The sequence below is a fragment of the Abramis brama genome (assembly GCF_963993115.1).
Source record: "Abramis brama genome assembly, chromosome: 2".
Classification (NCBI taxonomy): Eukaryota; Metazoa; Chordata; class Actinopteri; order Cypriniformes; family Leuciscidae; genus Abramis; species Abramis brama.
Window position 1 is genome coordinate 9,135,131 of NC_139964.1, and position 26,375 is coordinate 9,161,505.

Below are 26,375 nucleotides of genomic sequence, written 5' to 3' on the forward strand. Positions count from 1 at the left end.
AACAGACAGACAGACGTAAATGGTAACCAATAGCATTGATTTAAAAAAAAACAAAAAAAACAAAAACAAAACACCACCCAAAAAAGGGCACTTCGGAGTGTAAGGGCAAAAAGGGCTGGATCTCATGCTGCAGTAACACAGGGTTTGTGATGTGAATATATTAATGGAACAACATAATTGTTAGATTCAAAAGACATCAGTGAATCAGTCTATTTCATGATGATTATAAAACCATCAACAGGTAACCATCATCACCTGATCTCATTTCACTTTAGCTTTCTTTGCTGCTGCAAATGTGCTTGACACACACACTGTCACATCGGCCAAAAAAGACAAAAGATATAATAAGAGTTAAGAGCCCAACTAATGGAAACACTAATCACTGTTATGGTGACTTCAAATGAAACACATTAGAGTTAAACCTCTGTTAATTCTCAATATCGACTGTCCCTTCTGAATTTTGTTCTGCTGTCCTGTCTGTCAATAAACTGCCTTCTTGCAATAGGATCTACGACTCCCTTTCTGACAAATGTCTTTTGCAAACTGCCCTGGCCCACTAAAAGTAAATCAGTAGGCTGTGAAAAAAAAAAGTATCTTCCATGCAGACTCATGTTAATTTTACATTGACAGAACAACACTTTAGTTTTTTTAATTTTTTTATTTATTTATAAAGCACAATTAAAACAACGTAATGTTGACCAATGTGTTGTACAGTCACACAATAAAATTACATAAATAAAAGGAATTAAAAAAAAAAAAGCATAAAAAGAAATAAAAGCATGAATAATCCTTTCAAAATAACACTTATCAGGCTAATTCAAATTTTACAACAGGGAAAATACATATTTTTGATTGTATATTCAGAAGTTTTTTAAGCATATTTTAAGATATAAGTGATAGCAATAGGTAAGCTAAAAAAATGGAGAAGCTGGAATAGTTCTGATAAAATGTTTTATCTGCATTTGTGATATCATAATGCAGGATGGCTGAAACAATGTCATGAACAGTTTTTTGCACGTTCCCTGCTCAAGATTTATTGGCACCCATAAAACACCCCAACAAACAAGCCTGGATCTGTCACTAGACAACGGTTTTACTTTTGCTGGATCAAACACACATTTGACAACATCAGTGTGAACACAGGAGCAGTTCTCAGTATCCAGCAGGACGACCGCCATTGCTCTCGTCAGATTCAGCACAGAGTTTGTCCCCCTCTCGCACAACTGCCTGGACCGCTGTTGATTCAATATTGTTTTTTATTGTATGATTCTTCTCCTCCAAGCCTTTAATTACAACCTGAATTCATAAAGACAAAATTGTAATATTTCTCACTTTTCTGACTTTCTGAATCTAATTGTCAAGTGTAAGAATCCTACCTTATCAAACGTATCTTCTATATTTGTCACATTTGGTCTGATCTGAAATCTGGGTTTTTTAACAGCTTCCTTCAGGTCATAGCCAAAGAACAGGTAGTTCAGGATCACCTGAGATGAGAGACAGGACAGGACAGGGGGACAGGTTTTTTTTAGATAAAAGACAAATAGGTTTAAATATCACACAAACCTATTGTTTATTAAAACCCATAACCTTATCCGTTGGCCTATTCTGTAACTTCGGTCTGTTTATTCTTGTTTTGGTGACAGAGATCTGACACTGCTTTCGTCTCGTCCTGGTGGTGTTCGGACTTCGGTCTAGTTTGGTTTCGGTTCTGTGTCGAGATTCGGACACTCATGCTCTGAGTGTTTGCCTTCTGTTGTGAGTGCATGGTATAAGCATTCGTTCTTTCTCGTGTGCTGTCTTGTGTGAACGTGCAGATTCGAGTTAGATTGGGTCTAAATGTTGTTTATATTAGGTCCTCCCTCGTTACCCTCTTTGTTTGCTGCCCCATTTAGGCTACGTTTACACGTGACTGGCTATTTTCATAAACAGACATTTCACCCTCTCCGTTTTCAAAAATAGCATCATGCACACCTGCAGTTTTCAGAAAAGTGTTTGTTTACACGAACCTGTGTAGATTTGCTATCAAGAGCATGCCAGACCTGTAGGTGGCAGTGTAACGAAAAGCTCAAGCCCATGTTAGCCAATCAGAATCCCGAAAATAGCAACAACAGCAACGAATCACTTCCTCTTTCTCTTGACGCAGGTGCAAGTTCTGTCACATACTGTGACGTCAGCTGCCTAAAAGTCAGTTTTTCTCATGCCCGTATCACACATGCTCCGTTTGCGTATGCGGTGTGTATTTTTTTCAGCACCCATGTTTACAGGTTAGAGCTTTCACACTGCACGCGGTTGCAGTCCGTCGATCCGTTCCAGTTGTGGTGCGTATAAAGCAGTGCAGCGATCGTTTCCACACCGAGTCTATTTCTGCTGTGTGCTGCAAACGCTGGATTAAAGTGACAGCGGATGGTTCGTGGTCAAAATGAACACAGATTGACATGAAAATATAATAATCTCACCATAAATTCATTTAATTAAATAAAATGTAGCAAATCTCACCATAAATGTATCTAATTAAATATTAATAGTTTTCACAGTAATCTTTTTACTTTAAGACCGGGGTAAAGCAAGGAAAACTACAGTTCTGACGTCACATTTATACGGAAGTCACAACGGCTCGCAAAAAGGCACAGCTACTTTATGCAGGCTGTGTGCATGTGTCTGTGGATCGATGATCGACTGTTTTGAAACTTATATGGTAGTTTCATAGCCCCTAGACCTCTGTTATCATGAAAAAAGCCAGGAAATTTCAGTTTTGACAAAATGGGACCTTTAAATATTTGACCACTTGCTTGAGAAAGTTAATATATAAATCTACATAGAAGTAATGCATTGAATAATATGGTGTTTAAATTGTGTTTAAACGTGAACACGTCTATTAAAGAGTGTATATGTGTACAAAGAGAATAAATAAAAACTTTTAAATAAAAGTTGCTGATAACTTCTGGATTTGAAAGAAAAATAGTGAGTAAATGTGTTTGTGGTACAGCCGTGGGTCAGTTACGCACTGCAAACGCAGCATATGTGAAAGCACTATAGCATGCTGCTCCTGCACTGCATACACACTGCACACAGAGTATGTGTGAAACGGACATCAGTTTACATGCAAACATGCAAACAAAGTTTTCCAAAATATCCACTCTGGCCGGAGTTTTTAGAAAGAATCGGTTTCACAGGCGAATTCTCTGTTTGCGTGCAAACGAAGGGAAATGTCTCAGTTTTTTCAAAATAACCATGTCTGTGTAAACAGGGCCTTATTCTCCTTGTGTTTGCAGTCCTGTGCCAGATCATCTTCAAATGTTCCCGCTGGTGTGTTTCCCTGCCGTAAGTCAAGTCCTGCTGCCGGTCCCCACTCGGGGTATTTTATTTTATTTTTTTATTAAATAAAAGCCCATATTCTGCATTGAGTCATCGCCTCTTCCCTTCTAGCCTGGTAATACCAAACTCTGCTACTTCGCTTTGCTTCGTAGACAGAGTGGGGCACTTGTCTGAAGTTTAAAATCATTGGTTACCCGTAAGCCAATCACATAACGTTTGGTTATGACGTGTGTTATGCGCATGCTAAGCCGCATCTAACTTCCACTGTAAACACATGTATGATGCGAAAACGAAACCATCGAGCAAAATACCGGAGTGAACAATGGCTGTGAACGACTTTTGCAGATTATGTGAAGTAAATCTACGCATCCACGGTACATTCAGCGTCTACGTCACAGCTCTCAGCCCGCCCTCTGTTCGTTGATTGGCCGGCTGTTTTCAGGCCGGAGGAAAACGGAAAGCTATTACGCTTTCTCAGACTGAATACAGAAGCGAAATGAAATTGAGTGGAAGTAGGAAGTCTGACGTAGTCTTCCCTTCACCCCAGCCTTGACATTTTCAGAATCAACAAATGTTTTTCAAGTTCAGAATAGTCATCCAGAGTAATCAAATGTTTTTTTTTTTATATTGCTTCCTGTAATGTGCTGTTACTGTACGTAAAGTTGAGGAATACTTTAATTGTTCAACTCTCTTAAAGGTACAATATGTAGGATTTTTGCAGCAAAATAACCAAAAACCACAAGGCCAATGTTATAGATTTTGTTTAGTTGATTGCAATATCCCAAATTTTTCCAACTATTTGTAAATCGTGAGAAAATTGCGATTTTAACCAAGGAAACAGGGCGTGTGACCAGGGGTGAGGGAGTCGTCAGTCATAGCCGCGTCACCCTCAGTTTCCGCTCGTACTGCCATAATTACCATGGCGACAGATGTGTGCTGATATCTGTCTCTCATTAGCAATCATGCCCTCATGTTAAAAACATCAGTGTATTCACTCATCCATAAACATTATTAGATCCATCAGCTTGACGACAAGTTCCATAATTCCGCTTATGCGTCATGAACCAACGCCTTTGTTATTGTAAGAGGTTAGCGAGCCCTGGCGGCGAAAAGTCCTGCATATTTTACCTTTAAAGGCACACTATGTAATGTTTCGCCACTAGAGGTCGTTTATTCAAAACAAAGGCGTAGCTTGATGACACCTTGATTTGGCTGAATCATGGGAGTTCTTGTCTTCACCTCTACAATCGGTGGAGAATACGATGGACTAGGGCAGAAATCATATTCATGGATGACAGGTAATGTATTAAAGATTTACTAACGTTATGAAAGCCGTTGTTAGCAGAACGAGGCTGCTGGAGCGATTGCTGATGAGAGACGAGCGCGACACATGGCTCAGAAATCGGGGGTAACATGGGTATAATGTCATTGATAGGCGACGCACAGGCACGGTCCTGGTTGAAACTGCTTATTTCTCTGGATTTAAACATTCTAAGAAACATTTGGGATAATGTAAGTACACAAATCAACAAAATATATAACATTGTTCTAAAAATCTTACATAGTGTGCCTTTTAAGTGTTTTTGTTTTGTTACCTGAGCAGTTGCAGTGGTGATATTTGTCCCACCTGAACCTCCAACCACCATTCTGACTTGTCTGCTTTGTTTGTCCAATATTATTGTGGGACACATAGATGAAGGTGGCCATTTACCTTGTCAAAACAAATAGTCATTTACATGTGAACATTTTTTATTTATTTATTTATTTATAACTCTTTCCCTGCCCGTGTTTTTTTTTTTTTTTTTTAAGCTTCCAGTAAACGGCAGCATCTTTGATCATTTTCACAAATCGTTACAAAACTCCAGAATATTCTGATGTATGAATATCTGAACATGCAGTATAACAAAAGAAAGAACAAAGATTCTGTTTTAAAAAAGTCATGCATTCATGCATTCTTTTTTATCAACACTTGAATGTGGGCAAGTTTCATAAAAACAAAAAGCTGGGAAAATAGTGGTTTTGTCAAAGACCACGTCCGGATCTGATTTCAGAATGATGATCAAAACAAAGATGGAGTAGATTGTGTCCATCACCACACCTAATGCTTCAGAATCGTTTCCTCTTTATAGGTTGACATTTAATTCAGGAACATTAGGCAGTTTTGATTTATATATTGTTTAATGTCTGATGATTACGTTATTTGTATGTCAGCAATACTTCTATTGCTTTTTTCTGCTTCTTCTTTGCTTGTTTTGATCTGGAGATTCTGTACTCTTCCAAAAGATGCATAATAGCACCCATACAGCATAACAGTGAAAACTTGGATAGCCGGAAATGTCTGTCAACGACGGGGAAGCGTTTTGTCATAAATTACAGAAAATGCCATCAATGGCAGGGAAAGAGTTAATATTATAACTCAAAAAACTCAAGCCATGCAACTTTTTTTATTTTATGTTTTACCTGGTTTAATTGATTTGGTTTTTTCAACTCCATTTTTCACATCAGGATCAATGAAATCCCTCATTTGGTCATTAAATATAATGCCTGTTGAGCGTGATATCACTCCAGAGCCAAACCTGTGAGAACAAAAAAAAGATCCAGATAACAAAGCAACTAAGCTTCATAAATATATACACTAAACGTACATTAAAGGGGTCCTATAATATTCTTTTCAAAAGATGTATATAATTATCTGATGTCCCCAGAGAGAGTATGTGAAGTTTTGCTCAAAATACCCCACAGATATATTTATATAGCATGTTAAAATTGTCACTTTTTGAGGGTGAGCAAAAATGTGCCGTTTTTGTGTGTGTCCCTTTAAATGCTAACAAGCTTCTGCTCCCCTGAGGGCGGAGTGTCAAGGGCTCATGTGTTAGCATTACCTCACACAAACATGCACTGAAGATTTCAAAAACTTTTAGCCTTTTATGCTCAAACTAGAGTCGGATGCAATGATGCAGGGACTTAAGAAGAAGTGAACATGTAGAATGCAACAGGACGTTTCTGAATGGTTAGTTGAATTTAGGTAGCTGATGTGGAGGTAATATTGTTGTAGTCCTTAAAAAGCTGATTGTTGTAGTCCTTAAGAAGAGATTTCTGTAAAAGAGCATACCTCCCTTTGCTTTAAACTTTGAGCTTCACAACTTTGCAGATGTTGTGTATGCTCAAACAGCAACATAGCGAAGTTAAAAAAGAGAAAATCATGATCAAGGACCCATTTAACGTCTTATTTTGTAATATCTATTCTACATTAAAATCGAATCTGTAATTTTGAACGGAAGAGTGCAGTTTAAAAAAAAAGTGTTGTATTTTACTCGGTTGAGGTAATCTTGTTAGCAGTGTTTAATATACGTATTGCTAAAGGCTTTGTCTCATTAGCTGACTTGAATGATTTTGCTGAATTTCTTGCTTGATGAAAAATAATAACCGGAGCACTATGTGAACATAGACATAGAAGTGTAACTCACAAAACATTAAAATGTAGTTCATGCAGTAATCCCACCATATAAAGGTGCATGAGGTATTTGTTCCCTCTGGACTATGAAGACTCTGAAAATATCAAACATGTAGGAAGTTGCACGAGAGTCACTAGCCGTGTTACTATTACCCTTCAAATTGCGCAAATTGAAATAACGAATTGAAAACACGGCCAATGGAAAGAAGTAATTTTGCAAAAACTCCCATATATCGCTAAAACGTTTTTTCCGCTCACATGAGGTGTTTTTTCAAGCAATTCGAAAAAGGAATATTTTGCAAAACTGCAATGGAAACAGCTTTTGTGGATTTACAGGTCACCTGGCGTTGTGTGTTTGGACTGAAAACGAGACAGAGTTCTTTATTAAACTCATAAAAGACAAAATAATTACTTGAATACTGGATGCTAACCACAAAGAATACCACAATCAACACCTTGAAGCAAATATGATGGAGAAACACCAAGAAACACCTCATATGTGCCGCCACAAGTATATGGGGCTTGTCCTTACCATTAATGCTTGGATAACACGCCTACGTCTACCAGTCCTTCGATTAAAAATAATGGTTAGTGCAGTGGCTGTGAAAAAATGTGAACCTACCAACATCCGTTGCCATAATTATTGTAATGACTTTTTGTGAGAGGAAAAAAATATGTTTCAGTGGCATAAAAACATGGGTTAATGGAAACACTGGCATTTCGCAATAGTTTTTTATCGACATTTATAAAACATCGCAAAAGATTTACGCAAATCTGTAATTGAAATGCGGCTTATGACTCTCTGACAGCTTTCAACATGTTATTAGAACCAGTTGGTAGAGAGTTATTCCAGTGCTCAATAACTGAATCTGGGTGTGTTAGATCAAGACCAGGATTAAGAAACACTGATCCCCTTTTCTCTTTTTTTTTCTCTTACTCGTTATTGATGCTGCTGGTGACTGCCACTGCACTCCCATCTTCTGCGATAATAGACAGATGAGATGTGCCATGGTCATCAGGCACTGTATCAATGTTCTCCGGCTCATCATCATCATACTTGGTTTGTTTGATGTCATCATTAATCTTACTCCGTTTTTCGTCCGCTAAGCTGTCTGAGATTATATTTTTGACCAACTGTTAAACAAAATTGACAAAATGCATAAATATAGGAACAAGTAAAAGGAAAAGCTTTGATAAAAGTTACTAAGTTACTAAGATAAGTTACTCCTGTTAGATCAGGTGTTGCAAAGATACTTAACCCTATGGGGTCTAAGGTGTTTTTGGGGCCCTTGGGATGTTCTGACATGCCCTGACATTTGTGCTTTTTTCAGTTATTTATAAACATGATAATGGCAAAGGTGTAAATTCACTCTATATAGCACAAACAGGGCTACCATAATATGTGAGCAACATGTATGTACATGTTTGTATTTTTAAGAGAATAATGTTTATGCGTGGTTATTGAAAAAAATAAAAATAAAAGTTGCTGAAATAAGACCTCAAAAAACATACTAAATATGTGTCCACAAGACTTTTGACTAATGGATGTTGTCGCTTCGAGTTCTGGCTTCAAACTTATGTGAAAATAGTCTTGCTTTATCGTTCACATAAAACAATACATTGATTTAAATTGTGTAAGACAGGTTTTGCTTGGAAAGCCAATATGCGAGGGGGGTGTAAAGGGGGAGTAGTTTACACCTGAGAATACAATGTCCCACCCATTATGCGTAATGACTTGCATAATGAGCCATTCATTCAGGTGTGACACTGACTGAGCCACAAGAATAAATGCAAGGACAAAATATATATTTAGAAGAAGACTTATATTGACCATTTAAGATTTTGCTTACATCTATCTTGTAAATATGTTTTGTTATTTTATTAAAAAGGTTACAATTACAAAAATAATTACAATTTCAACAATATTTCAAGTGTACTCTTTCTTTGTAAAAAAATGATTATAGGCCTACATTTTATCATATGTATTCATTAGTTTGAATATAGCCAACATTGGAACATCTAACATCTTAGTTTATGACTTTATTTTTGACAAAAATAGTATTTATATATATATAGAACGTATGAGCAGAAATTGCTAAACAAAAGCTTATTTGATGTGGCAGTATATTCTACAGTAAAAACTGTACCCAAATCTAGTCAACAAAATGTTGTCTTTCATATTTCGCCTGACTGTAACGTTGTTTTTATGAAATATTAGGGCATATAAATGTTAACTTGCAGTTTAATACGTTGCTTATACAAAGACATTTTATTTCAACATATTTCAGTCGATTTTTACTCATCTCAGTATAGCAAAGCATTTTAGTTGATTAAAGCGGTTTATTCTTTCACACACAGACACGCGATTCATATTTAGGCTAAACAGTCTTTACAAATATGTACCCTTCATTCATCTCACAGAAACGCAATTCATATTATAGAAACGTGATTCATCTTTTTGCGGTTTACATAGGCCTACACTAACGTTATTCCACATTAACATTTGAGAAAAGATAACTTAGCCTACCTCAACCCTCAGCGGGATCTATTGCTCCTCATATCAGCACTGTTCTGAGGAAACTTTTCTCCAGGATTATTAGGTAGGCTATATGCCTCACTCGCGGCGAGCTGTGTTTACAGCTGATGTGGGCGTTTCACAGGACTGAAATGGTTCTCAAAATTTGCGTTTGAATAGCGCGCGCTCTCCGGGGCATGGCCACATTACATTTGAATGAGCTCTAATGAGCTTGACTGGAATCGCTCTCTTTTAATACAGATTTCACAAGCTGAGAATATTTGTTTTTTATATAAATTACTTCATTTAAAAGAAGAGAATTCAAGCTTCATGCCTGTGCATCTGTATGCCTGTTTGACTGAGTATTCGCTGAGTTACAGTTCATTTTCGGACGCGTTTCAGAATGGACTTAACTGACAGAGAGAAGGCAGAACTTGCATCACGTTTATTTTTCTTTATTTGGCAAAAAGCACAACATTTTGTTTTTATTGTGAGTATACACAAAAATAATACACACTTAACAGGATCGATTGATGTATGAAACTGGTTTGTAAGATCAAAGTCAACAGGGTATTTTGAATTTTGTTTGAACTGATAAGAAAAAAAGCGAGCATATCGCGCCGGCGCGATTGCCGACCTCAGGGGGTTAATACGATTCAGAAATACTGTGTTTGAGATCTGAGGTGGCTTTCCCCTTGTTGCACACCACTCACTGCTCACATCACGTTCAGTTCAAATTTGTGGAGGGGAACATTATCAGTAAATAATAATATGACATAATCAGTGAAAGACAGTTTAGATGAGACAAGAAACAACAGAGCAAAGAGAGTGCAACAGGATCAGCAAAGGATCCTTAGTCGGGACCCGCTATATGTCAAACCACTGCCAACAAGGGTATTGATCCAACATCTGTGGTACTTTTATATGTGTTTGGAGCTTGGTCCCATAATTGTTATTTTTGGGTGAACTATTCCCTTTTAACACATCCCTTTAGCCTGCAAATAGCCAGTATAGGCCCAAGGAATATATAGGTAGAGTTGAGTTTGGTTCACCTCAGTGATGTTTTCAGTATGTCTCAGTTTTCTCTTTTGGACATCAGCGAAGCGGAACGCCTCTATCATGCGATGATACATCAAAGTCTTTTTCTCTACAGTGGACCGGCTGCTGTTTGAGATGTTGTAACCTGCAATGAAATGCTTAATTATTTGAACTGAACCTTAAAAGATTGAAATAATTAAAGACTTCAGGTTAAACACAGACTCTGAGATATTACTAAAGCCATGTTGCACACTGTACAAGTCTTTTGGTCCTTTACAACTGTTGCTTTTTAGAAGTGTTTGATGTGATCTTAAAGTTTAAATGTCTTAAGTATCTTTAGTAACTCAAGCAAAATATGATGGCATGAACTGGCCGTTTTAAGAATAAACTCAAGGTAATAGAACTATATTAATAGATGTAATAGGGTCGGGGCATGTTGTGTTGGACAATCATATACAGCTTTGAATTGAACTCTCTCACATGCACATCAACTGTTGTGCTTTATTAGGTTAATGGCACAATGGATACAAATCCTCTCGTGTGACGCCCCCTATAATTTCTTGCACCCTAGGCAACTGCCTATGTCACCTATGCCATGGGCCGGTCCTGAATGAAGATGGCTCTAGTAATTAAAGAGCCTTAGCAGTCCCAACCTGTAATCCACACACAGACACACACACACACACACATACACATACACATACACATACACACACACACACACACACACACACTGACCTTTGAGTATGTTGAGTATCAGAGCGAGTATTGGTCCACCGAATGGAGCGGTAGGAGCATGAAATATGTATTTCCCCACAGTAAAGTTTAATGCATACTCATTCAGCACTGACTTATAATTCAGCAGGTCCTCACGTGTTATAATGCCTCCTGTGTTATGAGAAACACAAATTCAGACAGATTTGCATCAAATTAAGTCACTAGATCCATTAGATACGAGTCAAATTTAAGCATGAAATAACCTGCAGCCTTGATATCGTCCACTATAGTCTGAGTTAATGACCCATTATAAAAGACATCTGGTCCTTCTTCTGCGATCTTCTGATAGGTGAGAGCTAGTTTGGGAAATCTTATAATGTCATTTTTCTTCAAGAGGTTATTACTTGAGTCGCAAAGCACTTCACTGGAAAGAAGAAAGAAGAACAGAAGATCACGCCATACAATTTAAAAGGCTGATGCTTTAGGGACCCTTGTGTAAATATAGACATAATAGAGTCAGATCATGCCTTTCAGGATATTTGCCACAGAGAAAGGTTTTTTTTTTTTTTTCTAGTTTACAAAATTATATATTCTTACCACAATGCTGTATTATTCAGAATTGTGTGACTAGTCTCCTTGATGGCATTAGCCAAGGTCTTGCCAATTGGAATACCCTCTTTTGCCAGCTTTATACTGGGATCAAACAGCTCCCTCCATGGCAGTCTCCCGTGTCTTTGGTGTGCCATTTGATAACCACGCAGTTCTCCTGGCACAGCGATATACAACCCTGGCATAAGATTCATATAAAACAAAGGAATGGTCAAGTCAATCAATGGCCAAACGGGCAAGAAATCATCAGATACATCCCTTTAGCTGCTTTAGACCTGGTTTCACAGACAAGGCTTAGATTAGACTTAGTTTAATTAGGACATTTAAGTAGCTTTTATATTAAATATGTTCCTTAGAAAAAAAAATAAAAAATAAACATTACTGGTGTACATCCTGAGACAAAACAATTGCACTGACATATTTTGAAATATCTCAGTGCAAGCTACTTTCAGTTAAATCAGATCAAAATTTTAATCTGGGACTAGCTATAGCCTTGACTGTGAAACTGGGGGTTCATGTTTTAATGTGTGGACTAATGTGCTTATACTGAATCTGTGCTGTAAAGCCATCATGGAGGATGGTTTTGGAGATATGTAGATTTATGCTGGTTTACCTGATATTGCATTATCGGGGTCACTGCCAAACATGTTCTGTGAAGCCCTCATTGGAGCGATTTCTTTAGCATTAATTGTCTCCACCTTTCCTGAAGGTAAAAGCATGAAACTTTGAATTTAACACAGAGATGTGGCCCAGTGGTCAAAAGGTTGCAGTGATTTGGCCAAAGAGGACACTGAAGAATTTAAGATTCTAGCTTGAGATCTGTAATAGCAAAGCTTTGGTGCAGCTTTAAGAAAGCAATCATATTCTGTGAGGTACTTCATTTTTGCCCTTTCTTATTCTCTTTCATATTGCTTAACAGTACAAAAAGGAACAAAGTAGGGACGTGACTAGATCTCGTACCGCAAGATTTAACAAATGGTTAACAACACAGAGAGCAACATAGTGTCGGCCCACATCTGGTACACACTGGTTCCACACGGTCCAGATCTGGACCGGAAAAAAAGCAGTTTGCATGGTGTGATGTCCACATTATTTCTATTGTAAAGAAGTGGCCAAATTAAAAAAAAAAAAAAATTAAGTGGACACTTGAATTAAATGTTGTTTGGCCAAAATTAAATATTTGATTTGCTGTAAAGTGTAACAACAACAATCACCAAGCAGCTGGCGCCCTCTGCAGGCATTTGTTATAATACATAATGTACATAAGTTATGTTTATATTATGCATTACATTATTTGTTCAATAAAACCACATGATTACTTGCTTTTGATACTTTATTTGAAAGAATTATTATTTTCTCATTTATATATATTTTAAGTCATTGTATAGGCTATTATTTTAAAAAATCGGATTAATTGTCAAAATAATTGACCGATAACTTGATCACCAACATAATCATTAGTAACAGCCCTGGATTAGTTAAAACATTTCAAAATTCATCTGAATCTGCATTGTTTTGCATTTTGTGACTCTCAGTCTTATAAGTAAATTTTTATTAACATCTAATAACATTTTTCCATCATTTATTTTATCATTGAAGATTTCTTAATAAAAATAGTGATAAAATATTGTCTCGTTCTTGTGAACCCAATATCGTAACTCATCTAACGAGCTAAGTGTATCTTCACACCCCTAAAACAAAGTCCAACCCTAAACTCTAAAAATAATAAATTGTGTAGAATCCCCCAACACAGCACTAAATCCTAACCACAACATAAACCTTATATCCAGCCCTAAAATCAAATTGATTAAAATAAATGTTGTTCCGGAAATTGAAAAGATGTTGATCTAGAAACATTATGGATGAAAACACATGCACACCTGGTCAAGGGATGGTTTGTTAATACAAAATTTACACATTTGTGCCCAGGTAAATGTGGCAGGAATTGTTTCTCATGGCGCTTGACCTCAGGCTGCTCTAGGGAAAACCACTTTTTTAATAATGCACTGTAAGTAGCTTTTAAGTTGATTGAAATGTATCTGCTGTATAGCAAAAAAAAAAAAAACAACTCTATCCCATATGTGCTTTATAAAGATGAGCACTCATAGGAGGTTATTTGTTTGTTTCTTGAATTGTTGCCATTGTGGCAACAATTTTTGTGGCTTTTTTGCCACAACAAATGTGCTTTATACACACACAATTATAGCAGCCAGAGAAACTTTTATGCTAAAGAGTCAAGAGTCCAACTAAAGCAAACGCTAACCACCATCATGGTGACTTTAAAAAACAAAATATTATTTTTTTAAACCGGAAATTAAATAAAGTAAATCTGGTTAACTTTAAGTGAAGCTGGTAATAAGTGTACGGCCATGCATTTCACCTTTTTGTTTGGTTTATTCCAACCAAAATTCAACGACTGCCCAACGTTGGAGCTTGACGTCAAACAAACATTGGATTTAGACATCAACCCGACTTTCATTTTCAACCAAAATCCAACGACCGACGCTGTAGTCCATATCCTGTGCCTGCTGGATCAACATCATGACATCTTGACGTCAAATAAATGTTGAATTGACATCAAATGCCAACAAAGCATGACATCAAAATAACATCAAAATGACATCAGCAGAGATCAAAATCTTGACATCAAATTGACATTGACACGTTGACGTCAATATGACTTTCATTTTTGACCTATTTCGTGACGTAATTTTGACATCAATGTTTGATGTCATATTGATGTTAAATTGACATCAAATGCCCACTGGGATCACTGCAACCTTTTATGTGATGGGAATAGATCTAAATACTTAAAAAACTTCTCACGATCCGTTAATCTCGATAGCTGTAATAGTAAAAACGTATAATAGCTGTAATAGTAAATGTTTTCGAGAGAGTTTCACATTTAATGCTAAATATTTCATATGCAAGCATGTGAGCCAATCACAGCAGAGGGCGTTTACATTGAAGTCTCACAGCAGCCAATCACAGCAGAGGGCGTTTACACTGAAGTCTCACAGCAGCCAATCACAGCAGTGGGCGTTTACACTGAAGTCTCACAGCAGCCAATCACAGCAGTGGGCGTTTACACTGAAGTCTCACAGCAGACATGCCCCTTCAAACAGAGCGTTCAGAGGCTAAATCAGGCTAGGAAATATGCCTTTTGATCTAAAAAACATACTAACATTATAAGGGCACCCCAGGAAACATTCTAAAATATTAAAATAATCCATGCAATGGGACCTTTAAAGAGTTTCTGTTGAGTTTTGTGGGTCACCATTGTGCTGAAGAATAGAGCCTGTGCTTCAGTTCTGGATGAGCAGAGAAACACTGTTGATATATTGTATCATGTTGCTTTATTTAAAGGCAGTGATTGTGAACTCGTTGATGCATTGATGATTTATTTGTTAAGGTCTTCTACTCATTAATGTGTGCTGTTGTTAACTAACACTTATCTGCAAGAGGATTGAGTTAAATCTATGTTTTAACTCATTTAAATGAATTACATTTTTTAGAAAAAAGTGAAATAAGATCACAGTATAAATATGAAATGGCAATTGATCAATTTAAGATAGAATCAGTTAAATCAGTTTACAACATCATGACATCTTGACGTCAAATAAATGTTGAATTGACATCAAATACCAACAAACAAAGCATGACATCAAAATAACATCAAAATGACATCAGCAGAGGTCAAAATCTTGACATCAAACTGACATCGACACTTTGACGTCAATATGACTTTCATTTTTGACCTATTTCGTGACGTAATTTTGACATCAATGTTTGATGTCACATTGATGTTAAATTGACATCAAATGCCCACTGGGTTATGTCATGATTTGTCATGCCTTTTTAAGTTGTTCGTTTAACGTTCTTTCCCAAGGTAGAAAAGTCAACAGCTCTTAGGTCTTTTATTTTAGCAAACTGCCAAAAAACCTTTTCAGACTGTGTGCAGCTGAACCAAGAAAAGCTTAAGATTGCATGGAGCTGATAAGCATGAATGGCAGAAGAAAAAGACTGCAATTAAAAAACAAAACAAGAGAAAATTATTTTAATGCAAGCAATAAAAAACTGCACACATCAGCTGTGGAATAAAAGAAAAGAAATGCATGATCAACTAGATTAAGGCAAACTCCTGTCTTAATGTAAACCCTGTCCACCACCCCCAAAGGTTTCACAAAGTTATTCTTGCCACTGTAACTTATGGCTTCCTAAAGACAGGTTTATGGGTAAATAAATGAATAATAATAAAAAATATATACCAGGGCTCAACATTTAAGCCTTTAAATTTGTCCTTCGGTCGGTCATTCACTTGTCCGAGTAAAAACATTTGTTAGAACAGGAAAAAAATGTGATTTTTTTGTGTGTGTGTTGTAAATATAATTTATTCCGAATCAGTATTCTCATCAGTTCAGTCAGCTTTAACATATATAAATCGGCATATTTATGATATTTTAACCTTTATAAAGGGCATTTTTCACTAATCGTTTGCTTCTATGGAAGGCATTTTCTGCCAAATTTAAATAAATAAATTAAACGATTAAAATGAAAATTAAAACCAGATTAACGATTTCATTACAGAAAACTGTACGCAAAAAATATGACAAAATTGAGAATGAAATTAAATGATTTCATTTTCACAGCATTATCCCTGTCAAATTGAAAAATAAAATGCAATTGGTGATTTCACATTTCATTTTCACTACAGTCTCGAGGCAAGACTGCCAATATTAAAATGAAAAGCCAAACGTGAAAAAGAAACTACAAATACAGTTTTTACAATTCTCTTTATAGTAACGCTCACGCAATAATAGTGACACAATTCAAATACAAATGTAAATTTTCGTTTTCATTTTAATTCCTCTTTTATTTCACAGTTTTCATTTTCGTTTTCATTTTCAAAGACAACCTGCATGCAAATTCTATGTTAATGAGTGGGTGTGGCTTATTCTAGTAACGGCGCTGAGACACGCCTTCTGTAAAGCTAGAATTCATAACCTAGTTATGATGTTAGACTCAGACTACTAGACCATAATCGATGATGAGGTTCATTCATGTATTAGGCTGTTTTGGAAATTCAACTATTTGGGTGTACAGAAGTCTTAGTAACACGATTTCTACAACAATTATAGCCAGACATTAATACCCGCTAGCTTTAACCGAGGACCTCGGCCAATGTTTCATATTCGCGTCGTGCCTAACAACGCCCTTCAGCCGTGACTTATTCAGATACAGCACTAGCCTAGAGTAGCCTACAGTACCTTATTGCTTTTATAAAACGGTTACCACGCAATACAAATATTAATCCCGAAACATATGTATCTATGAAACTTTCATGAAGTAAAATGAATCACTAAAAGCCAATTCCTTCCGCTGGAGAAAAAAAAAAGTCCCTGACCATAAAGCAACAGAAGAAGTTACATTATTTCTCCATTAGATGGAGACAAAGACTGTCTTAATGAGTGAGTCAGTCAGTCAGTAGAGAAGACTTTTGAAATGACTCAAACTTGTGATCACGGAGAAGAAAGACGCAACTGACATGACTATAGGCACGGACAACCCCTATTAACTGTTAAAAGTACAAGATATCACACCGGGTATTCAAACAGATTTTTTATTATGAATATAGGACTGACCTGAAGGAAATATCTAGCCTACTGTAAATGCAGGTGCACTCGCTTTCTCGGTCTCATCCAGAAGTTGTTACTGGAAATGAAAATCAGCATTGTGATTCTCTTTGTACACAAACTTAAAATAACCAAAAGACACGTAGCCTAACAGTTAAACAGCGGACAGATACAGGCTAGTGCTGTATCTGAATAAGTCACGGCTGAAGGGCGTTGTTAGGCACGACGCGAATATGAAACATTGTCCGAGGTTCTCGGTTAAAGCTAGTGGGTATTAATGTCTGGCTATAATTGTTGTAGAAACTGTGTCACTAAGACCTTTGTACACCCAAATAGTTGAATTTCCAAAACAGCCTAATACATGAATGCACCTCATCGTCGATTATGGTCTATTCTGAGTCTAACATCATAACTAACATGGTCAGGCTGGTTGTTTCCATGTTCTAATGCTGAGGCATCTTCCCGCAAAAGCTCACTAACAGATTTCGCCATATCTCGTCGTCTCGATTACTATATTATTTAAATAATTTCGTTTCACACATTCAACTCATGCACATGGACGTCGACGACTTCGCTTTACAGAAGGCGTGCCTCTAGCGCCGTTACTAGAATAAGCCACACCCACTCATTAACATAGAATTTGCATGCAGGTTGTCTTTGAAAATGAAAACGAAAATGAAAACTGTGAAATAAAAGAGGAATTAAAATGAAAACGAAAATTGACATTTGTATTTGATTTGTGTCACTATTATTGCGTGAGCATTACTAAAGAGCATTGTAAAAACTGTATTTGTACTTTCTTTTTCACATTTGGCTTTTCATTTTAATATTGGCAGTCTTGCCTCGAGACTGTAGTGAAAATGAAATGTGAAATCACCAATTGCATTTTATTTTTCAATTTGACAGGGATAATGCTGTGAAAATGAAATCATTTAATTTCATTCTCAATTTTGTCCCATATTTTGCGTACTGTTTTCTGTAATGAAACCGTTAATCTGGTTTTAATTTTCATTTTAATCGTTTAATTTATTTATTTAAATTTGGCAGAAAATGCCTTCCATATGCTTCATCTTTCATTTAAAATTCTTAAATTTGATCAATAAATTACAATAGAATAATAAGATGCTAAAGGGCTGTTACCAATCAAATAAACTGCATTAAATAATGTAATGAGATTATTTAAAATATTTTTTGAATATACAAATAAGAAATATTATTTGTGCATAGAAATAATATTTATAAACCGCCAGTAGGAGGCGGCAGGCGACCATCTTAATGAGTGAGTCATTGATGCAATGTGCATAAAGTTAAAATACTGAAACTAATTTGATTTTCATTTTTCTTTTTGATTTTTTTTTTTTTTTTTTTAGTTTCATTTGATTCAATTTTAGATGATGGAATATGCAGAAAGAATAGAATTAAGCAGAAAGGTCTATTGCTTTATAGCATATTCATTTCGTGCATCATGTTTTTGAAAAGTAACTAGTAAAGTAACTAGTAAAGTAACTAATTACTTTTGAAAATAAGTAATCAGTAAAGTAACTGGATTACTTTCTTGGAGAAGTAATCAGTAACTAATTACTTTTTCCAAGTAACTTGACCAACACTGGTGGCAGACTGGTTTAAGTATCTCAAATCCCATGTACCTGTTGATGCATTGTATATGGTGAAAACCACTCCTCCTCCGATGCCCATGCTGTGGGGATTAACCACACTCAGACACAGCAGAGCAGCAATAGCAGCATCAACTACTGAACCGCCACGCTTCAGCATGTCCCTGCAAACACAAAGAGCTCTGTGTAAAGTCAAGTGAACTCCATATTGTTATTGTAGACTAGGGTTGTAAAATTTCTCCCAGAAACATAAATGTGTCTCTTTGTAATTGTTCTGTACCTCCCGATCGCAGAGCAATTCCCAGCATCTGTTGCCACTGCTGCTTTATCATAGCAATTAACAGAGCAATTCGCAGCATCCGTTGCTCTATCATAGCAATTATCAGAGCAATTCTCAGCATCCGCTGCTCTATCATAGCAATTAAAAGTGGATGTCGGAGTGGTTCTCTTATTGAGTGTCAGAGAGAGTGTCAGAATGAGCACCAGAATGAGCACCACCAGTAAAACCACTGCAATCACGATGGCAAGCCAATATCTGAAAGTAAACCACCAGAGTACAGTTTGAGAAGTTTCATATTTATTCATTACACACAGAAAAAATGTTTTGTGGTATCATTTTATATATTTTGTAGGCTGAGATTCCCTAATCTGTATTATCAACTGGCATACCTAACCAAATCATGTCATTCAAATTATTCAATGACAATAGATCCTGTTATCATGGAATACACTATACACTATGTACTATACACTTTTACATTTTTTTTTTTTTCTATTTTACTTTATATGCCTGTGTGTTAGAGAGAGAAAGAGAAGGTGTGTGTGTGTGAGAGTGTTTGTGTGTGTGTGCATCCTTCATTACCTTTTTGACTTTTCTTCTTGACCCTTTTGACCTTCTTGAACTTTTTGACCTGCTAGACCTTCTATCTCTTCTTGATCTTCAAGACCTTCTTGACCCATTATTGAATAGCCACTGTCCACCAGTTTAAAGAAACTATAAAAAAAAAAGGCTATATTATTATTATCCTTAAAAAGGCTATATTTTTATTATCATTATTAATTTTATTACAAAAATCATTATATTCAGTCTCGAATTAAGAACACATAGGGCCCTGGGGATATAGCAAACCCAAGAGCCCCCTTCATAGTCATACTAACAATGTTTTCTACCACATGAATAATTAGTATTTTAAAAAACATCATATCTCTAACACAGAGATACAATGTTTGCAAATATTTGCAAATAAACAAATATTGTTGGCTATAACACATTATAAGCATAAATTCATTAACTCCAAAAATGAGGTCAAAGCAAACAGGTTTCCAGAAACCGCAATATCTTTTGTGCATAAGACTGCCTTAAGGAATTTACTTTAAATAGTTTCATCATTAGAAGGTCTAATTATATGATTTCGAAGTCTGTTCATATCGAAGTAGACTAATTAATTAAGACAGAAACAAACAATATATATTTTGAATGGACTGTAAATGTGTTTGACAATATTAATAGCCGATTCAATTATATAGCAAACTGATTATTAATGAATTAATATTTTACAGTAAAAGTTTGTTAGAGCTAAACATATCTACACTGTAAAATCCAGCAGTGATTGTGACGAGCAGGATGAGGCCCGAGGGCCGTGAGAGAACGGTGCGAGGCCGGTGGCGTGATTACTAATGAGCGACACCTGTGAGACGGGCTGGGGGTACAAAGCGGCGAAGGCGAGGGATGGGGGGTTGGGGGGTGATTGCATATCTGTATATATATGTAAGAGTCAGTTCGTGTATGTGTACACTGTTAGACCTTATCAGGTTTTTTTTACAGTAAAATTTTTATTTTTAAAGTAATTTACTGTTAATTGTACAGTTCTTTACTGTAATCTACAGTATGTTACTGTAAAAATGCACTAAATTAAAACTCAAGTTAACTAATTTCACTTGCAGAAACTGACTGCCTTAAATTGACCAACTGTCATTGAAATGTATTAAACAAAATGTATAATGCATAAACAATGTGAGAAAATATTAATTATTTAATTTGAGATCACTACAACAATACTGCACATACAAAGATTTCCACTGGACCAACAACTACACAGTCACCGCCTGTTAAATAAAGCAACATGCAGAAAATCACCAATGTCTGTAGATCTTCTCCTGGACTGAAGCACAGGCTCTACTCTTCTGCACAATGGTGACCCAAAAACTAAATTTTACAGTAAACTACTGGCAACAGTGTTCCAGTACCTGTATTATAACTTACAGTTTATTACTGTTAAAATACATTTCGTGGGTGTGACTTTTTAATCTTACACTGTTAACCCTTTCAACCCCACAGGAAAATCCACACTACAAAGAGTAAAAGTAACATTGAGACAGTGTTGCAGTGAGATAATTAAGGGAATATGTAAGTGATTGTTGAGCATTAGTGATGAACACCTGCTGTTAACAAGCAGAATCACTGAAGGAAAGAGAAATACACGAACAGAAAATAGAGAAACACAAGAACTACAACTGACTTCCAGCCATTACATTACATGTTTAATTGAAAATGTTTGGTTTGAAGTTACCATTATAGAGATCAGTGTTTGCTTTAGTTGGGATGCTGACCCTTGACTTTTAACTTTAGTTTCTCTTTTGTTTGAATTGTGTTATAACAGGTCGCATTTGTGTGCACACACAGTTTGTGAATGATTGAGGTCGTATTGATTATGATGAAAAAAATCATCATATAGCTTGTTCATTCGCTTAATCTCTTTCAGTTATTAAACCTATATTAAAAGCATTTTATTACCACCAGTGTAAAACTACAGTAATATGTTGCAATAATGATTTTTTTTTTTATAATTTACTTTGTTGATTGAACATGAATAGTCTGTGTTCGTCTGTGTTGTTTGCACGTGAATAGTCTGTGTTGATGGAACACAATTGTGTAAGTGGCTACCAAAGCAAACAATTTGTGTGCAACCAATGTCCACTATTCAATTGAGTAAATCCAATGAATTATTTTTTTCAGTGATATTACCTTATATTTAATATAAGGTTATAATAGAAACATTCACAATAAAAAACATAATGTCATATTTATACACAGCTTAAGTAGCAGAATGGTAATTTTTTATCGGTCTGAAGCTGCTGTTTAAAAGCTTATAATTACCATTGTTGTATCTCCGATCATGTAAACTGTAGTGTCAATCTGGTTTCAGCTTCACCACACAGCCTTTAATGTTCACATTTCATGTTGCGCTTGAGTTGAATTCAAATGAGTCAAGCGAGTTTGTCCTCTAAATAGCAGCGTTTAATACTATGTGGGGGCGTGGTGAGGTTTGGCGATCGGCCCACTGGGAAAAGTTCAGGTACTCCCAGTCTCTCCGAGTGTGGGTATCTGCAGGATGGAGGAATGGGTGTGCCGAAAGGTAGGAGTGTGGATAAAAGTCTTTATCATTGGTTGCAAAAGCTGTCTGTCAGGGTGTGGAGTACGGTTAGGGGCTAGTTTCTGTTGTAGAGATTTTCCTTTTCACTACTCCAACCTGAAGCTATCCTCAATCTACAGTATATCAGTCTGTCTCAGTCAGTCTACTTCACAGCCAGTCACATGATCCCTCCTTGCTCGGGCTCTATGTTTCGGTGTACAGTGAGAATGGCATCTTGCAGTTTCCTTAAGAGGCAGTTAAAAGCACAATTTGCTCCCAAAAATAAACTCTCAAAATTTAATCATTGTCATGTAATTCCAAACTTGTGTTTTTTGCTCATCACAAACTAAAAAAACAAAACAAAACATGTTTAATCCTTGACAGGAACAGGCCTATGTGTACACTACAATAAAGAAAGGCTCACATAAAAAGCCAGGACTTGCATATTTCAACAGCTGTAATGTTCCACAAATTAAAAAGTCATGAAACCCCCGTTTTAGCCTACTTAAGTTTGCGCTCGTTAATTTACTGGTGTTTGTTCCATTATTCACCCCCCAAAAAAGCATGACTTAATCCAGACCCTACCTGGTGGACTGTGTTTGTCATTATATAAATTATCCGGCTGCGTGTGTCTTCTTTAATTTGCATGTCGACGGTAGATCACGTGCTGAACTTTACACTCCCATCTGCGCTTTTTTGGAATTGCGCTCTTATGCTAATTTGCCCTGTTTACTAAATCTGGCCCTAAATCCCTAAATTTACTCTCCTAATGCAGTCCCTTGCAAAGCATGCTGGGAACTACAGATCCACTACCCAGTGCTGCATTTCTCCAAAGCATCGTGACACGGGTCATGACTATACTGCCCTCTATAGGTCTGGTGCAGTCGCAGTGCGCATGTGTCGAATGTGTCCATTCTGATCTTTATTGGAAATTGTATGTTGGGTCAATGTAACTCAATTAGGGAAAACAGCATTCCCTTGTTTTATGTTATATAAACCTTATTGAATTAGGTTATGTAACAAATACGACTCGGGGTAAACGTGAATTAGCTCAAGAATATAGGGAATTTTGGAGATATTAATAATTATAACTCATGGTCATAATTCATAAGTCGCATGTACATTTATTTTATCAATTATCGAGATTACCTTGTTCTGTAACTGGTCTGATCATCATTTATTCGTCCATCGAATAAATGTAAGATTATTACAGTTAAGAAGGGGTATTTACAAACTCCAAGAAAGTTTTATCTTCTGGCCACGGACATCAAACTTTCTGAGTTTATTAATTAAAACTACTCAATGTAGTCTATATATCGAGCTTGTAGCTAGATCTTTAGTTTCATTGACTTATAAGGTGGAATTTCAAACACAGAGACAGTTAAAAGTATAAATGGATTTTAATAAATGTAAACTAAAGATTATATGAGCTACAAATATAAACGTACGTAAAAATGCAAACAATAAACACATAAACATTTAACCGAACAAGAACATAAAACAATAACGTGGTCAGAATACATGAAAGAAAGAAAGAAATAGAGAGAAGGGAAAAGCTAGTAATTATTACATACAGAAACCTAGGTTCACAAGACACCTGGAAACAGCTTTTATCAGATAATGTACTTGCGAGTTTCTGTGCTCTTTCTGGTGAGGCTGAGGCAGGACAGCGTGGACGGTGTCGATCCTGTTTCTGCTGCGTCTTCCGGTGCCGCGAAGTTTAAAAAGGCTCACTGAATGTAACGTTACCGAGAAAGTTCAGTTCGTCTCCCGGGATGATGGAAGAGGCCGGAAATCTTAGTTGCAGAGGGAAATCTATGACTCGAACATGCGTTCGTTCGATAGAGAAGGCCAGGGTCTTCTTCAGATGTTCCTTGGAGAAGCGCTGCGCCGGAGAGGAGGAAGGGCGGCAGCAGGAGATGAGAAGGAAAGAGCCGGAGAAGAGAGAGATCAGAGGGGGTTTCTGCCTTTTAACAGACCTCTGTTTACGCCTTCTCTCCGAGGCCCAGCGAATCAGATTGTCTTTCCTGAAGCGGGAAAAATTATCTTTGTGTGAAGAAAAACACGCCTCCTTTGACCATGTGTTTTATGAGGGAAAGGATCATATTTAGAAATATGATATTTCCTGGAACAAATGCATATTATTGTACTTTGCAGTCAAGATTCGACTCCGTTAGATGGACAGGATTACAGAGATATCAAAAATAGAATATAGACGCTGTAGCAATGCACAGATACATTATTATGCATTAGTATAGGCATTTTAGTGCTATTAATGTTACAATAGGACATATATGCTTTCCTATGGTTTACACACACCTCTTAGCACAAAAAGGGATATATTTAGTACATTTAAGACTTTATTGGTGAAAAGTCTTTTCCTGTGGTGGGTTTCTGTCTGAAAGTCCACGAGTGTGTGTGTGTGTGTGTGTGCGTGGATGTGTGGAATGTCACGAGGCTTTGAGGTTGGGGGGAGTACCAGCCAAACTGGCGCTGGCAAATTGGTCCTCGTGGGGCAATTATTAACCAGCAAGGCCATCACATGACCACTTAATGCGAAAAACAGATGTCATTGTTGCTACAGTTACAACAATGAAATTAGAATGTAAAGGTAGAAATACTTTCTTAAAGCAACAACTGCTCATATTTACTTTTTACAGTGCAGCTCTGACAGCATCATGGGGAAACTGAACAACACTTTTGTGTTACTGTGTTACATGGACACACTAACGGCACGTGTCCGTGTACCACGGCACAGTGGAAAAAAATGTCAAGGTAGCAACAAATATATATATTAAAGATTATAATTTAAATTAAAATTATTTGATAAAACACAGAGTGAGTCAAAAATGGCTTTACATCAAAAAAAAATTCTCATTATGATCGTACCATTAAAAGGTGATTTTATCATCGTAATATTTTGATCAGGGAGAAAACACATTTACACATTTATCCAAAGCGACTTACATTGAATTTCAAGGTACACATTTATATTCTTATCAATTTTTGCTTTCACTGGAAATCAAACCCATGACCTTGGCGTTGCAAGCGCCAACGCTCTACTGTTTGAGCTACAGGAAAACTTGTTGATGTAACAGCAACAGTTTCTGACAATCCAGCAGGATGACTCTGAGCCTGTGGATCCTCTGAAACAATGATCATTATAATGACCCCCTGTCATTATAAAACCATCCCTTCAGGCTTCAGCCCTGACTTTTGGAACATGGGAAAAACAAAACATTAAACGTTAAAGCATTTTTTATTTTATTATTTTGTACTGTACAATACGGTAATTCAGTGTGCCTACTAGGCATTTACTATAACCTTGTAAATATCGTTCACTGGAATGAATGATTGGACGTTTATATTTTTGGACTGTGAGTGGAATATGCAGACGGTCCCTTTAGCAGCCTAGGCGAATATCCCACATAGCAACATTGTTTCATCCCAGATCCGGCCCACATCTGGCACATGTGGAAAGATGATCCGGCCCATATGCAGCATGGAAGTTAATCTATGCAATACAGCGAATATCATAATCTAACCTAAAACTAGCATTACTGCGCTTCTGGAGCAGTTGCTTTCCACTACAAATGCAAATGCAAATGCAAATGCCTTCTCTGTTAGTTAGACAGTTGAAAGATAAGAAACTCAAAACCAAATAGCAGCTCACTTTGACTAGATCGTTACATGAAGAATGAGTTCTGAACTTACCACAAAATATGTAGCCGTTTACATAAAACGGTGTGTAAAACAAAATCCCAGTGTTGACAGATTCAGTGCTTTCGAATGGCGTTGTAGTTTCTCTCTTTTACTTTCGTTTTTAACTCCAACCACATGTGAAAATCGCGCTCCCTCTAGTGGTGCAGAGCATCATCAAATTCTCAGGTAATTATCCCCATTAATATTCACATTACAAACCCTGTGTTACTGCATCATGAGATCCAGCAATATTATAACAATCATTTAGAAAATTTTAACAAACATGAGCATGAAAAGTCAATCTTTGGCTGAAGTCAGTTGTAGTTCTTGTGTTTCTGCTCGTCTCTTTTTCTGTTCTCTTCTTTC

General features: G+C 36.6%; 1 protein-coding gene across 1 annotated transcript; it reads right to left on the bottom strand.

Moving 5' to 3' along the window:
- Positions 1–972: 972 nt before the first annotated feature.
- LOC311077613 (glutathione hydrolase 1 proenzyme-like) lies at positions 973–26,102 on the bottom strand. The gene is made up of 14 exons (XM_084106184.1): positions 26,022–26,102; positions 19,757–19,888; positions 19,175–19,429; positions 18,928–19,058; positions 12,262–12,351; positions 11,637–11,826; positions 11,303–11,463; positions 11,061–11,210; positions 10,337–10,467; positions 7,707–7,903; positions 5,776–5,891; positions 4,911–5,026; positions 1,377–1,484; positions 973–1,296 (listed from the first exon to the last, which is right to left on the bottom strand). The coding sequence occupies exons 2-14, from the start codon at positions 19,852–19,854 to the stop codon at positions 1,153–1,155; spliced, it is 1,887 nt and encodes a 628-aa protein (XP_083962310.1). The 5' UTR covers positions 19,855–19,888; positions 26,022–26,102; the 3' UTR covers positions 973–1,152.
- Between the last annotated feature and the right edge of the window lie 273 nt (positions 26,103–26,375).

What these genes read in the sequence shown, in the direction of transcription:
- LOC311077613 (XM_084106184.1), bottom strand. Translation starts at nt 19,854, where the DNA reads ATGGGTCAAGAAGGTCTTGAAGATCAAGAAGAGATAGAAGGTCTAGCA. An exon ending in AATTGCTCTGCGATCGGGAG is followed by an intron (nt 19,059 to 19,174) that starts GTACAGAACAAT and finishes TTGTGTTTGCAG; the next exon opens with GGACATGCTGAAGCGTGGCG. An exon ending in TCACCACTGCAACTGCTCAG is followed by an intron (nt 1,485 to 4,910) that starts GTAACAAAACAA and finishes CTCTCATCTCAG; the next exon opens with GTGATCCTGAACTACCTGTT.